We start from the raw sequence: 13,220 nt of genomic DNA on the forward strand, positions 1-13,220 counted from the left end.
ACTACCTCACCAGTTGAAGCCAAGGGCAAATCTTAAACCAGTGATGACTCACCGATAAAAGAAGTGCACATGCGTCCAATCGGTTCCACTGAGTGGACTCGCGTTCCATGTCTCCAGACTTCAACAGTATAGGCAAAAATCACAGTAGAGCACATATACATTCTGGCAGGGAGCCGAAAGGCCGGCATAGTGTGTACCCCAGCCGACAGTTCTCTCTCTATAACCTTGATATCAAGGATCTGGAGAAAATAGTCTTGCTGTTCTCTGCCACGTAGAGTTTGAGTATCTCATCCAAATCCCTGCTGGCAAGAATTGAATGTGAGACATGTGTTGGAGTGGAAGCGGCTGTGCAAACGTGCTGCTGTCGTATAGACAGAACAAGGACAATCTAAGTAAAAAATTACTGGAATGTGATCTACCTTAAGAAGTTTTGGGGTATCTAGTATTTAACTATTTATATTGACACTTATTATTTCTGTCACTAACTATGTCCTTTACAAAACTAAGAAAATTATGATTTAACTGTAAATTTGACTCCATAGCATTTGCCCTGACACCCAAAAAGTAACTGGTTACACATAAATTAGGTAACTAGTTCTGAGCTTTTGTGTCTAATTGTGTACTACATAGTTACTAATATCTCATGCAATAAAATGCAAATTAATTAAGTTAAAAATACATACAATGTGATATAAACTGAGACAATTTGCATCTTAGGTATTCGCCTTTATCATCTCTATCACGAGAGTTGAAAAAGGTGTTCTTACCTAATGATAAAAATTACAGAACCGTCTAACTCATATCTGTATATGCTTTTAGTAGAGAGATAACCTAGCATTAGAAATTTATGCTCAGTGCAGATCAACAATCAACTGTGGCCTATCTGGCACCCAACACCCTAGGTAGTGATTTAGGAGATAATATTGTACTTTGACAGCATATTCGGTCCTCTGTCGTTTTGATGCATTGCCTATTGTAGAGGGGTTTACAATGTCGTTGATAAATACTACGTATAATTTTCAATTAGTTATGTTCTACTATCAGCTACTTCAAGTCTATCTATATGTCCTTTACGCAACAAACACCACAAATTAAACCAGTAATAACAGAAATGGACATCACAACAGCCGTACACTGTATGCTGAGCAATTTGATGTTTTGCAACAACCAAACCAACTGTAAGAGACATTCTGCTCAGTGACCCCAAACTTGCATATTTTGTATATTCATTATCGGGTTACGTGTGCGTTTAGAATGGCTGATACCATACAAACGATCAAAGTCAATCTGAATATTTTTCTATAGATTAAATAACAAGAAATAGTCAATATGTTTGCCTTAGTTAGTCTAACCAGGGTTTGTAAAAAATTACATTTCCAATGTGTCGTGTTAATCCCCCCGTCCAGCGTAGTTGTACTGGTTTAGACTTGTGGAAATTCTGTAAGACTGTAACTAGTATAGTTTTGGACAGGGAAAAGCACGCAAACATTAGAACTGCTGCGATCCAACTTCTACAATCGTGGTCAAAATTTGTTCTTATTCACAATTGCCAATGACTTTGATTTTACTTTAGTCTTTTCACGCATTATGTGATTCGCAATCAAGAAATTAGAGCATTCCTAGGGATACTGGTAGATCTGACACTTTGAACATCATTATGACGCTTTATTACTCCTTGTCATGTACGCAACCACCTGTAATATCCTACCGATTCATCTTTATCGTTTCTCAAGTAGGTTTATCAACCCCTCCATATATATTCTCACTACATAGTCTCATGTGGAGACTCACAATAGAATCACTTAGCCTAGATCTCTCTCTATACAATAAGAGTGTGGGCGTGGATGGTATAGTTTGTGGAGTGATTTCCTTTACGATCCCTTGAGGTACTAAAACCGTATTATAATCTCCCACTATAATAATAGATTCAATTGTTGCTTGTGAGCGCAATAGATTATTATAATATTTTAGAAGAAGTGTGGGATCATCCATTTTTGGCCCATATAATTAATTTAGCCAGATCTGTTTTGTGTCCAATAGGATATTTAAAATTAATCCATCTTCCTTGCGGATCTGTTGCACAGTTGCCACAATCGGATCAAAAAGTAATCACCCTGTTTGAGTTTCTTTGCCCATGACAAAAAATATATTTCTCCTTCCAAGTCCTTTTTCCACCCAGCCTCCTCTATATTTGTAGAATGAGTTTCCTGTAAACAATATCTATTATATTTCTTTCTCTTTTAGCCATGTAAAAATGTATCTTCTTTTTTCATGATCTGCTAAGCCCTTACAATTTATAACCGCTATAACTGTATTCCTCCACTTACCATAATGATACCCAAGTATTCGAATCTATACTTACCACAACCATTCGTCCAGGTGGCTCAGCAGTTCAGACGTCTTTTTCTGTTCCGTATGTTATTACACTTTGTTAATGCGTAAAATTAATGAATTATGTGGCTTACACTTATGGCCTTTCCAAGGCCTTTCCATACCTTAAGGAACATTTTAGCACTCGCCATATGGTTAGTGAGACGCCACATTGCAAATGTAAGGTCCCTTACTAGACGTCCTGCACGTTTCTAAAATTCGCGGACGTGCGTCGGCGCCGTGCGCGGGAGAGATCTTTCAGGAAGTCAATCAAACTAAATCTTCTCATGGACGTTCTTGGGTTTTTCCGTTTTATTAAAAATAACACATTTTGGTAATTTTCCGCAGTCTAGGAAATTCCCACCAGAGGGAAAATAAATAATATTGCAAATGCACAAGCACATTGCAAATGCATGTGGCCTTTTCTCCTAACGAAAATATTTCGAAGACGTAATGGACAGTTGGCCCCGAACAAGATGGCGTCGAGGCCTCAACGCTTTTTGAGTTATGGCCATTTTCTGGGATTAAAGGTCAAAAACGTAAGTAGGGTGCTAATTTGACCGCTTCACGTCAAAGTACATAAGCATACGGTGTCAGGAAAAAAAGAACCAGCCATTTATCTATCGTAATTTAAGAGAAATCGTACATTGACAAATTGGTCATGTTCACAAAAAGGAGTTAAAAAAAAAAGTTACAGATCCAGTTGCATGTGTTCAGACGACATTTTTTAAGTGGGTCTAGAAGCTCTGCCACTGCATCGCAGTGCTAGCTCGGCCACCAGAGTCTCTGGGTCGCGCCCAGGCTCTGCCGCAGCCGGCCGCCACCGGAGGTCCGTTGGCCTAGCGTCGTCCGGTTAGGGAGGGTTTGGCCGGATAGGATCCTTGTCTCATCGCGCTCCAGCGACTCCTGTGGCGGGCCGGGGCAGTGCGCGCTAGCCAAGGGGGCCATGTGCACGGTGTTTCCTCCGACACATTGGTGCGGCGTGTGCTTCCGGGTTGGAGGCGCGCTGTGTTAAAAGCAGTGCGGCTTGGTTGGGTTGCGCTTCGGAGGACGCGTGGCTTTCGACCTTCGTCTCTCCTGAGCCCATACGGAGTTGTAGCGATGAGACAAGATAGTAATTACTAGCGATTGGATACCACGAAGAAAAGGATAAAAGGATGGAGTGAAAAAGTACGGGTGCTTAAAGACACACAAGCCTGCAATGGCATTGCCATTATCTCCAGGCCGTGCCGAGTTCAACGAGATGCCGCCCTTGACCGTAGCTAGCTCGGTCTGAGTGCAGCGACAGGGACAAGAAGAAGGACCCAAATGACCCTTTGACCTCAATTTCATATTTTTTTGCTTTTGGGAGAACAAGAGAGAACCGTTAAGGTTAGAAGCACAATTTGACCTCAGGAACGTTCCTAAGGTCCTCCCGATCTGTGCAAGCCTAACATTGACCGGTGTGCATTAACCCTTAACAAGTTAAAGAGAAGGTGTTTACATCAAACAGTTTACAATGACATCTCACCCCATAGGAACACATTGCCTGCACCCCTAAATTCAACCTGAAGCCTATGTGGGTTATGATGTCTTATGAACCTGTCTTCAATGACATCCATCAAGCCACTATGAGGTCTACCTGTGTTGATTCTAAGCTTCCTGGAGCAACCGGAAGGATAAAATCACCCTAAAAGTGTTTTTCCATACCCAACCAGCAGTTGTGATATTAGTGAGCTTCAACCCTGTGTAAATCAGTCAGTTCTTAACGTATAGACTTAAAACTCAGGATTCTGTAAAAGCATACCCGATCAGGATATGTATTACTTATAGCTTTCCTGTGCCAACCGGAAGTGCCTTAAAATGGGCTATGTGCTGTTTCGAAGAGTTTAAAAAGTCAATCTTTCCAAAACTTTAAATGTGTGAATCGGTCAACCCTCATGAACTGTAAATCAGTAATTTCGCTAAACAGATGTCAAAGAAAAAGCTCTCTCACACACACCACACCACACACACACCACACACACACACACACACACACACACACCACCACACACCCACACACACACACACACACACACACACACACACACACACACACACACCACACACACACACACACAGAACAAGGCATGGAGTGAAAAAGTATGGTGCTTAAAGACACACAGAGCCTTAAATGCTTTTAGGGGGGATCCAGACTTCCATACCCGCTCTGGGAGCGCTATACTACCGCCCCAAATCAATGGGTGCTGGCCTGAGTGATTTATGGTGGTTTTCAAAAAATATTCTGTTTTTTCTTCTGGAAAATATTTTATGTTTTTTCTTCTCGAGTCAATGGCCTGAGTGATTTATGGAGGTTTTCAAAAAAAAAAAGACTTCAAAAAAAGTCCAAACTTTTCATGCACCTGGTATTTTTTTGGGGTTACCAGGCGTCATTTTTCAAAACGGTTGAAATTGCTTTTAGGGGGCATCCAGAGTGTCACATGACCGGATGAGGTAACTATTCTTGTTCTTCTTGTAACTTTCCGGTAGGCTAGAAGCTTTCCGGTGTTTTGCTGCTCGACACAGGTCGACGCAGGTATTGCACTTGATTTATCGTTATCGTAACCGTAGGTGCAGCCAAGTGGAAATACGAAAGCTTTCTAGCTATTTTGCACTGACGGTAATTTGAACACAAGAACGTTTCTAGTGAAAAGGTGCTTACACTCAGAGCCATGTATTTACACTCAGCCAACCTAGCCTTATTACGGGTTAACGTTTTGGTAATTTTGGTTGGCCAACAAAATGTAAGACTACAATGACTGCATACGTTTCCCCAAATGTTATACGAAAAAAAAATGTTTTGTTATTGATGGACAAGGCTGCCATTGTATTTTCAGTTACATTCTGTTCAATAAAAATGGTTTACACGTTTATTTTTTAAGAAATACATGGAACTACAACCGAATAAAACACCATTAACCATCATGCATTGCTTACATTCATTCTATCCTGAAAAGTCTGTTCAGAAAAATCGAAAACAGTACAGATAGGCATAAAACCACATTGTTTTAATAGGGATTAAATAAAGACAATATATATATAACCTCTTATGGTTAAATGGTTAAAAAAAGACAAAATATCTATATATTCATAACGTAAAATAAATAAATACAGGCGATCGCGTCTATGGTTGTTGCAACGGCTTGTGTGTCGCTTACTGGTTAAATTCGTGTCTTTTCGCACGAATTAAGTAGCACAGAAATTCGTGTATTTTCAAACGAATTGAACCACCCCAAAAATGCACAAAAACGCACGAAATCTGCTGAAATACATTTTGTACATATATGCGCGAATTGAATGTGAGGCTGGGCTGGCCCTTCACAGGACACATTGTTGGGACAAAGGTTTCTTCTTGTGCACTTGTTTACGCAATCACAGGAAGAAATTCAACAGCCTTAATCTAATCAGACCAGTCGGTCGTAATTGGCAACATTATCGCTTTATCTACTTTACTGTTCCTTCAAAGCCTTTAAATTGAGCCTCTGTAAAGGATAGCTGTCGCTGTGATGCATTTTTGCTTGCCATTAATGGTTTAAGTATTTTTTTATATATACACACACACACACTCTCTCACTCATACAGCGCACTGTCAATATTTACAACTCCATGTCACCTCTTGATTACTTTATCTGACCATCTCTCTTTCCCCATCTCTTTCCTGGAACGCTGCCCACTGACCGGACAGGGCACTGCCTTTGCCAAGCCCACCTCGGTAAGTATAGTAGGAGTTTCCTGGCCTTGTGATAATGAAAAACCTTGATTTCAATGTGATATATTCTGACTGTTGCATTAGCTTTAGTCAAGGGGGTCCAGGTTCCTCAGCCCTGCAAGACTATACTACCTTAAATCTGAGTGAACTACTTACTGTAACTAACTACTGAGTGAACTGTTGCATTAGTTTAGATCTGAGTGAACTACCCAAGCTAATAGGCCAAGTTACTGTTGCTGACCTTGGCTTGCTGACCTTTCAACCTTCACCTGATTAAGCTGCTACTGATCTTATCTGTTTTTCTTGCTCACGTGCTATATACTACTATACTACATGATGTACTACTATACTACATACTGTACTACTACTGTATACGACATGTTGTACTGCTATACTACATGTTGTACTGCTATACTACATGATGCACTTCTATACTACATGATGCACTTCTATACTACATGATGCACTCCTATACTACATACTGTATACTACATGATGCACTCCTATGCTAAATTATGCACTCTTATACTACATACTGTATTACTACTGTATACTAAATGATGTACTACTATGCTACTACTTTATACTACATGCTGTACTACTATACTACATGTTTACATTTACATTTTAGTCATTTAGCAGACGCTCTTATCCAGAGCGACTTACAGTAGAGTGCATACATTTTATTACATTTTCTTTTACATACTGAGACAAGGATATCCCTACCGGCCAAACCCTCCCTAACCCGGACGACGCTATGCCAATTGTGCGTCGCCCCACGGATCTCCCGGTTGCGGCCGGCTGCGACAGAGCCTGGGCGCGAACCCAGCCCAGCCTGGGCGCGAACCCAGAGACTCTGGTGGCGCAGCTAGCACTGCGATGCAGTGCCCTAGACCACTGCGCCACCCGGGAGACGGGTGGCGTACTGTTGTACTGCTATACTACATGTTGTACTGCTATACTACATGTTGTACTGCTATACTACATGATGTACTGCTATACTACATGATCTACTACTATATTACATGCTATACTACATGGTGTATTGCTATATTACATTTTATACTACATGATGTACTACTATACTACTACTTTATACTACATGTTGTACTGCTATACTACATGATGCACTGTTGCACTCTTACTAATCTCTCTTTGTCTCTGTTTCTGCTCTCGGACGCACCAGCCCCTCCTTGGGCCACTCCATCAGTGTGCCTGCTATGTCAATGAGGTAAAACACTGGGCACACCTGACATCACTGAAATTCTGCACTACTACTACTTTCTGCAGTACCTCCATAGGCGGTGAATGATGTTTGACTTATATTAACTTCGTCCCCAGGCTAATTGCGAACAGTGCTTGGGGAGGAAGAGTCTGGTGAACGACATTAGAATGACATTAATGCTGCAAGTAAATAAAGTTACATTTCAAGCTGAAAAACTTACTTTAACCTGAAATGATACCTCAAAGTGATTTCCATTGTTTAAGAGATGTGTCTTTCTGCCTCCTTGTAGACATTCCAATACATTCAAGTCCTTTTGAAGACATGGTGGGAAGTGTGAAGGTAAGTGTCTGTGAGAACAATCACAAACATAAAGAACAGAAAATACTGTATTTTCTCATCTTTAATATTACAACTAATTCCTCATGTCTCTACTGTCTTCTGTCTCTCCCACACAGAACAAGGTGTCCAGAATTCCAGGGATTGACAGAGATATCTCTGGGTTTGGAAGAAACCCATCTCAGAACAGTGGTTCCTTCTAACATAATCCATTTTTCTCTCAACCATCTGTAATCTCACTACTCCCTTCATCACTTTAACCTGATGTCATTGTCCACACTACCCCTTCAAAGAGTAAACATTATGCAGGAAGTTGATAACTTGGGTATGGCTTTGACAGTGTTGGTTCCAACCTTTCATTCATTCTAAATATGAAGTAGTGTTTCCAATATGTAGTTATGTATATTGTCCTACTGTTTGAAGGAAAATGTAATTGTCATATTCTACTATTGCATTCTAAGAACATAACAATCACAAATGTACAGTAATGTATTTATGTACATTAAGATAATTTACAATTAAAACAAAAGTGGTCTGGTCTGATTTTGGATACTATACCTTTCGGGGGAAATAAAGAGAGAAATGAAAGTGAGTATTATTGTTACAGTTCACAGCTATAACCATGATACGGTAGTATAATAGACTCCGGTAGAACGGTGATTGTCATGTTGTTTAAAAAATATAAAACTTATATTCCCTGACTGGGAATCAAACCCGGCCGTGGCAGTGAGAGCGCCAAATCCTAACCCCTAGACCACCAGGAAAGGCTGAAGTTTTCAGAAAATTATAAATACTCTTCAAAAAATGATATTGTTAACTTGGTATAACGGACTTCAGTAGTACAGTCACTGTCATGTTGTTAAAAAACAACAACATAAAAAACATATTCCCTGTCCGGGAATCGAACCCGGGCAAGTCTGGAGTGTTCAGAAAATTATAAATACACTTCAAAAACTGATATTGTTAACTTGGTATAACGGACTTTGGTAGTATAGTCACTGTCATGTTGTTTTAAAAAAATATATATATATTCCCTGACCGGGAATCGAACCCGGGCCGCGGCGGTGAGAGCGCCGAATCCTAACCACTAGACCACCAGGGATGTCTGAAGTGCTTAGAAAACGATAAATACTCTTCCAAAAGATTATATTGTTAACTTTGAAAAAACTATTATTGCGTCTTTCTTCTTCGTGATGTTATTATTGAGGGAATAACATTTGATCATTTATAGGATTTGTTACAATAGTCTGTGATTCCAATCATCTTACAAACATTGAAAAGAAAAAGCCAGATAATCACATGTTGACATTATGTTCTGCTTTCACAGTTAGGATTCATTCCTAAATGCGAAATTCCACGCTGTAGAAGACCAAATTAAAACAGTGAATCAATCAGTAGGCTACTGGGTTAAAGTTCGGTTATTCGTGTTTGGGACAGCTGCGGATCCTGTATGACTTGTCTGTCAAGAGCATTGCAATTGATTGCAAATCATGTTTTGTGCTCGCCCAGCCTTTTAACTAGACGTAACATGTTAAACGTACACCCGAAAAACGTTTTCGGTATGATTACATAGGGTAGTTGGTCGGGATGGACGGAAGGCGTGCGTGCATATAACGCGAAGTCTAGCAACCCAAAGGTTGTGTTTGACTCTCATCAAGGACAAGACTAGCTAATTAGCAACTTCTTACAACTTTTAGCTTTTAAAAAAACTACTTAGCATGTTAGCTAACCCTACCCCTAAACTTAAACCCTTTAGCCTCCTAACCCCTAACCTTAATAACCCCTTAACCCTGACTTTAGCCCTAATCCTAACCATAACCTATATCTTAGTTCACATTATCCATATAGGTAATGTTAGCCACAACAAATTGGAACTCATAACTTGTCATACATTTAGCAAATTCGTAACATATTGTACACATTGCAATTCGTAACATATCATAAGAATTGTAATAAGTAACATATCATACGAAATGGATGATGGATATCCACAAATTTGTACACACCATACGAAAAGTATTTGCCCTAATTTCAGTACATATTTACGCTTGCTATGTTACGTCTACTCCTGAGTCCAGGTTGGCTTCCTTGGAAACGTAAGCCTAAACGTGCCCTAACCCCACCCATGAGCAGCTCGTCCAGGATGCGTCACAGCACCCACTGTATAAAGTTACCTGCTTGTCCCTATTCATCATTCTACACTGAGCACACCAGAAATAATTTGAAGTTTTCTATTCGAGAACATACCACAAATGGGCAAGAGTAGTCGTTTAGCTTCATTCACCGAGTATTGCCAAAATACCCACCGCCTTTGGTGTTTTTCAACATCATCAAACGCCAAATAAAAAGGTAAGATTGATTTGATTGCTTTTAGAAAAGGCTAAAAAATATTCGCCTCTGACTATGCCAGCTTGAATGGCAATTGAATAAACTGGGCTACTTGCCCAGATAACAACGGACAATGTGTGTCCAATCATATGTTGACCTACACTAAATATATTTTATTGTCCTGGCACAAATTATTGAAAAAAATATTCCACATGGCCTTTAACAATGTAGGCTAATGGCCTTAAAATAGTGAAAGCAGAATGGGGGGGGGGTTCTCTTTCTACCAGCTTTGTATATTATCTGATTCTGATCATCAAAGAGGAACATCAAAGAATTCTCTAATTTGTTGAATAATTGTTGCCTTGACTGCTGATATTGTATAGTCTCTTTGCATCTACATTTTGTCTAGATGCTCTGTTTTATCATACACTTGCCAGTGTTGGTCTCTTATTTTTCTGCACATGAGGTGTGATTGGCAATGCTGGCATGAATGCAATGCACATTCACACATCCAATAGTGCCTAACGGAAGTACCTTTTTTCCCCCCTTCCCCACTGTGTAAAGGGGATTGGTTTATCCTTGATATTTTGTGACTGCCTATGTAGCACAGACATACATTACCCTGACAATCCCTAGCCAGTAACCATCTGGACTGAACTTCTGCCCTGACTGGACCTGATAAATCTGACTCAAATGTAATCAGGTTGCTTCTCAGTAAACCACTTGTTTTTGCTTATGGCAATGTAGTTTGGTTGGGGAGTAAAACCATATGTTTAGCATTCCACTACAGTGTTTGAGAAGAGTTTTGCATCCTGTATAGTCCTGCTTTCTGATATCCTGCTTTGAGTGGCTTAGTCAGTACCTTTTTTTTAGAGGTCCTGTAGCGCCTCACGCCAAGTGTTGAGTCCTGTGACTCACCTAGCCTGTGCACTTTCCTGGATAGGTGCCTGGAAGTTGGAACATTATACCTGCATACCCTGGTCCCAGACAGCCCACTTATTTGCAGATCATGGTGTGGAAATCACTTTGCACAGCTGCTGGTCTCTATCACACCCCTCAGACTGAGGGCTAAGCAAACAGTGATATCAGAGAGGCTCAAGGGGTCAGGAGCATGGGAAGTGGAAACACACGTTTGCCTATAATAGGCTAATGACCGGCTTCTGTGACTGGATGATGCTAGTAATCCAGAATTTGTCACTCAGGCATGTTTCTAACTCACTTTGGATGAAGTTGAATATAGACCTGTTCTCTGAGGTGTCGCAATGCTGTGAATGGGTTGCAGGCTGATTTTAAATGGGTCTTTCCACAAAGACAAATTTGTACAAAAGCCTATGTTGAGGCTGTTGCGTTATGGCACATTTAATGACATCTAGCAGCATCCATAGCAATATTATTTGGCTCATCCCAGTATCACTTGCCTCTGCTTGCATGGTTTCTGTCTCCACACTCCTAATATCCCCTTCTCTCTTCCCTAGGTTTTCCATCTTTGAGCGGAGTTAAAGAGAATGGCATCAATTCCGTCCACTGGCTCTCTCATCGCCACCCATGATTACTATAGAAGGCGCATAGGCTCCACTTCTAGCAACAGCTCCTGTGGCAGTTCTGAGTATGCTGGTGAAGTCATTCCACACCCCCCAGGTACAGAGCAGTTTCTCGCACTCTGACGCGTTTTACTTAAGAACATTATCTCTCACTCGGTTCCTAAAGTTTCCTTTTGTTTTCTCTTCCTCAGGTCTGCAGAGACAGGACTCTGGTCACTGGTGGTCTTCTTTCTTCTTCCCAAACAAACAGAACCAGCCTGGCAGCATGATTGGATCTGAACAGAAGTGAGTTCCCTAACCCAAGAGTCACACAAATGGATTAAAACCATGCATAGTTTAAATGTTGTGCTTAATTTGTCCTTTGTAAGATGTCTCACAAGTAACCGGTTAATTGTTTTTCTGTACCTCTTTACCTAAACAATATTCCTTGTTGCAGGAGTGGAACGTACACAGTGACCAACGGGCAGGTGGCGTGTATCGCCAGGGAGATGGTGTTGAAGAAGCAGCTCAGTAGGCAACTCGGTGAAAGCAGTGACTCTGGGAAGGTGGAACAAGGGAGCCCACCACCCTCCTAATTCCATCTCTTCTCCAACACCTCACCACACCTTGAGTTTAGTCGGAGATTGAGGCAGCAGATTTTAAAACTTTTTAGTGATTGAGGCTGCTTTTCCTCCCTCTGTGTTTATAAATATATTTTTTTATATACAAAAGGATTTCTCTATCATGCTTTTTGCTGTTGAATAAATAAAAATTCTTGCAATGAATACTTTGTCTTGTATTCCCTATTCAAGTGACTAAGTCCCTAAATATTTGTTTGTCTATAACTATAGACACTGTACCAGTCAAGTTGACACCTACTCAGTGCACGAGGTGTCACTACAGTCCCTGGTTCGAATCCAGGCTGTATCACATCTGGCTGTGATTGGGAGTCCCATAGGGCAGTGCACAATTGGCCCAGGTTTGCCCTGGGTAGGCTGTCATTGTAAATAAGAACTGGTTCTTAACTAACTTGCCTAGTTAAATTTAAAAAATCCAGGGTTTTGAAATAACACATGGAAAGACTAAACCAAAAAAGTGTTAAACAAATTCAATTCTATTTCAGATTTGCCTTGACAGCTTTTCACACTCTGTGCATTCATAACCAGCTTCATCAAATGTATTTGTATAGCCCTTCTTACATCAGCTGATATCTCGAAGTGCTGTACAGAAACCCAGCCTAAAACCCCAAACCGCAGGTGTAGAAGCATTGTGGCTAGGGGAAAAACTCCCTAGAAAAGCCAAAACCTAGAGGAACCAGACTATGAGGGGTGGCCAGTCCTCTTCTGGCTGTGCCGGGTGGAGATTATAGTGGTTATTTGACCAACAGAACATGGTCAAATAATAATCACAGTAGTTGTCGAGGGTGCAACAAGTCAGCACCTCCGGAGTAAATGTCAGTTGGCTTTTCATAGCCGATCATTGAGAGTATCTCTACCGCTCTACTTCATGCCTTGTTAAGTTGTGGAATATCTTTCCTCATTGCGTTTGAGCCAATCAGTTGTGTTGACAAGGTAGGGGTGGTATACAGAAGAGAGCCCTATTTGGGGAAAAGACTGAACAGCTCAAATAAGCAAAGAGCAACAGTCCATTTTAAGACAAAATCTCAAGAACTTTGAAAGTTAAGTGCAGTCGCAAAAACTGTTCAGATGAG

The 13,220-nt window shown here is 40.7% G+C and overlaps 2 protein-coding genes and 1 non-coding gene across 4 annotated transcripts in view; 2 read left to right on the top strand and 1 right to left on the bottom strand.

Annotated features, from left to right (window-relative positions):
* The window catches only part of LOC111976866 (tumor protein D54), a 31,957-nt gene extending 23,708 nt beyond the window's left edge, over positions 1 to 8,249 (top strand). Inside the window, exons 6-10 of one of the 2 annotated variants that reach the window (XR_002878971.2) lie at positions 6,077 to 6,103; positions 7,287 to 7,331; positions 7,442 to 7,510; positions 7,615 to 7,664; positions 7,781 to 8,070. Coding sequence is in view for 1 of the 2 variants with exons in the window: in XM_024006015.2 (XP_023861783.1) it covers positions 6,077 to 6,103; positions 7,287 to 7,331; positions 7,615 to 7,642 (100 nt within the window). In the remaining variant the exon portion in view is untranslated. Of the gene's footprint in view, positions 1 to 6,076; positions 6,104 to 7,286; positions 7,332 to 7,441; positions 7,511 to 7,614; positions 7,665 to 7,780 lie in introns of both variants that reach the window. The other variant, XM_024006015.2, reaches the window with a different exon arrangement.
* Positions 8,250 to 8,691: 442 nt separating this feature from the next.
* On the bottom strand, positions 8,692 to 8,763 carry trnae-cuc (transfer RNA glutamic acid (anticodon CUC)). Its single transcript has one exon. It is a non-coding gene; the product is annotated as a tRNA-Glu (tRNA).
* A 1,091-nt stretch (positions 8,764 to 9,854) lies between these two features.
* On the top strand, positions 9,855 to 12,294 carry LOC111976239 (pancreatic progenitor cell differentiation and proliferation factor). The gene is made up of 4 exons (XM_024005003.2): positions 9,855 to 10,010; positions 11,465 to 11,627; positions 11,722 to 11,815; positions 11,967 to 12,294. Exons 2-4 carry the CDS (start codon positions 11,495 to 11,497, stop codon positions 12,103 to 12,105), a joined length of 366 nt encoding a protein of 121 aa, XP_023860771.1. The 5' UTR covers positions 9,855 to 10,010; positions 11,465 to 11,494; the 3' UTR covers positions 12,106 to 12,294.
* The last annotated feature ends 926 nt before the right edge of the window (positions 12,295 to 13,220 follow it).

Source organism: Salvelinus sp. IW2-2015, linkage group LG17 (genome assembly GCF_002910315.2).
Source record: "Salvelinus sp. IW2-2015 linkage group LG17, ASM291031v2, whole genome shotgun sequence".
NCBI lineage: Eukaryota > Metazoa > Chordata > Actinopteri > Salmoniformes > Salmonidae > Salvelinus > Salvelinus sp. IW2-2015.

Excerpts from the sequence above, each read along its gene's own strand:
- LOC111976239 (XM_024005003.2), top strand. The coding sequence starts at position 11,495 with ATGGCATCAATTCCGTCCACTGGCTCTCTCATCGCCACCCATGATTAC. Across the intron at positions 11,628-11,721 it reads AGTCATTCCACACCCCCCAG|GTCTGCAGAGACAGGACTCT; the intron begins GTACAGAGCAGT and ends TCTCTTCCTCAG. Across the intron at positions 11,816-11,966 it reads ATGATTGGATCTGAACAGAA|GAGTGGAACGTACACAGTGA; the intron begins GTGAGTTCCCTA and ends TCCTTGTTGCAG.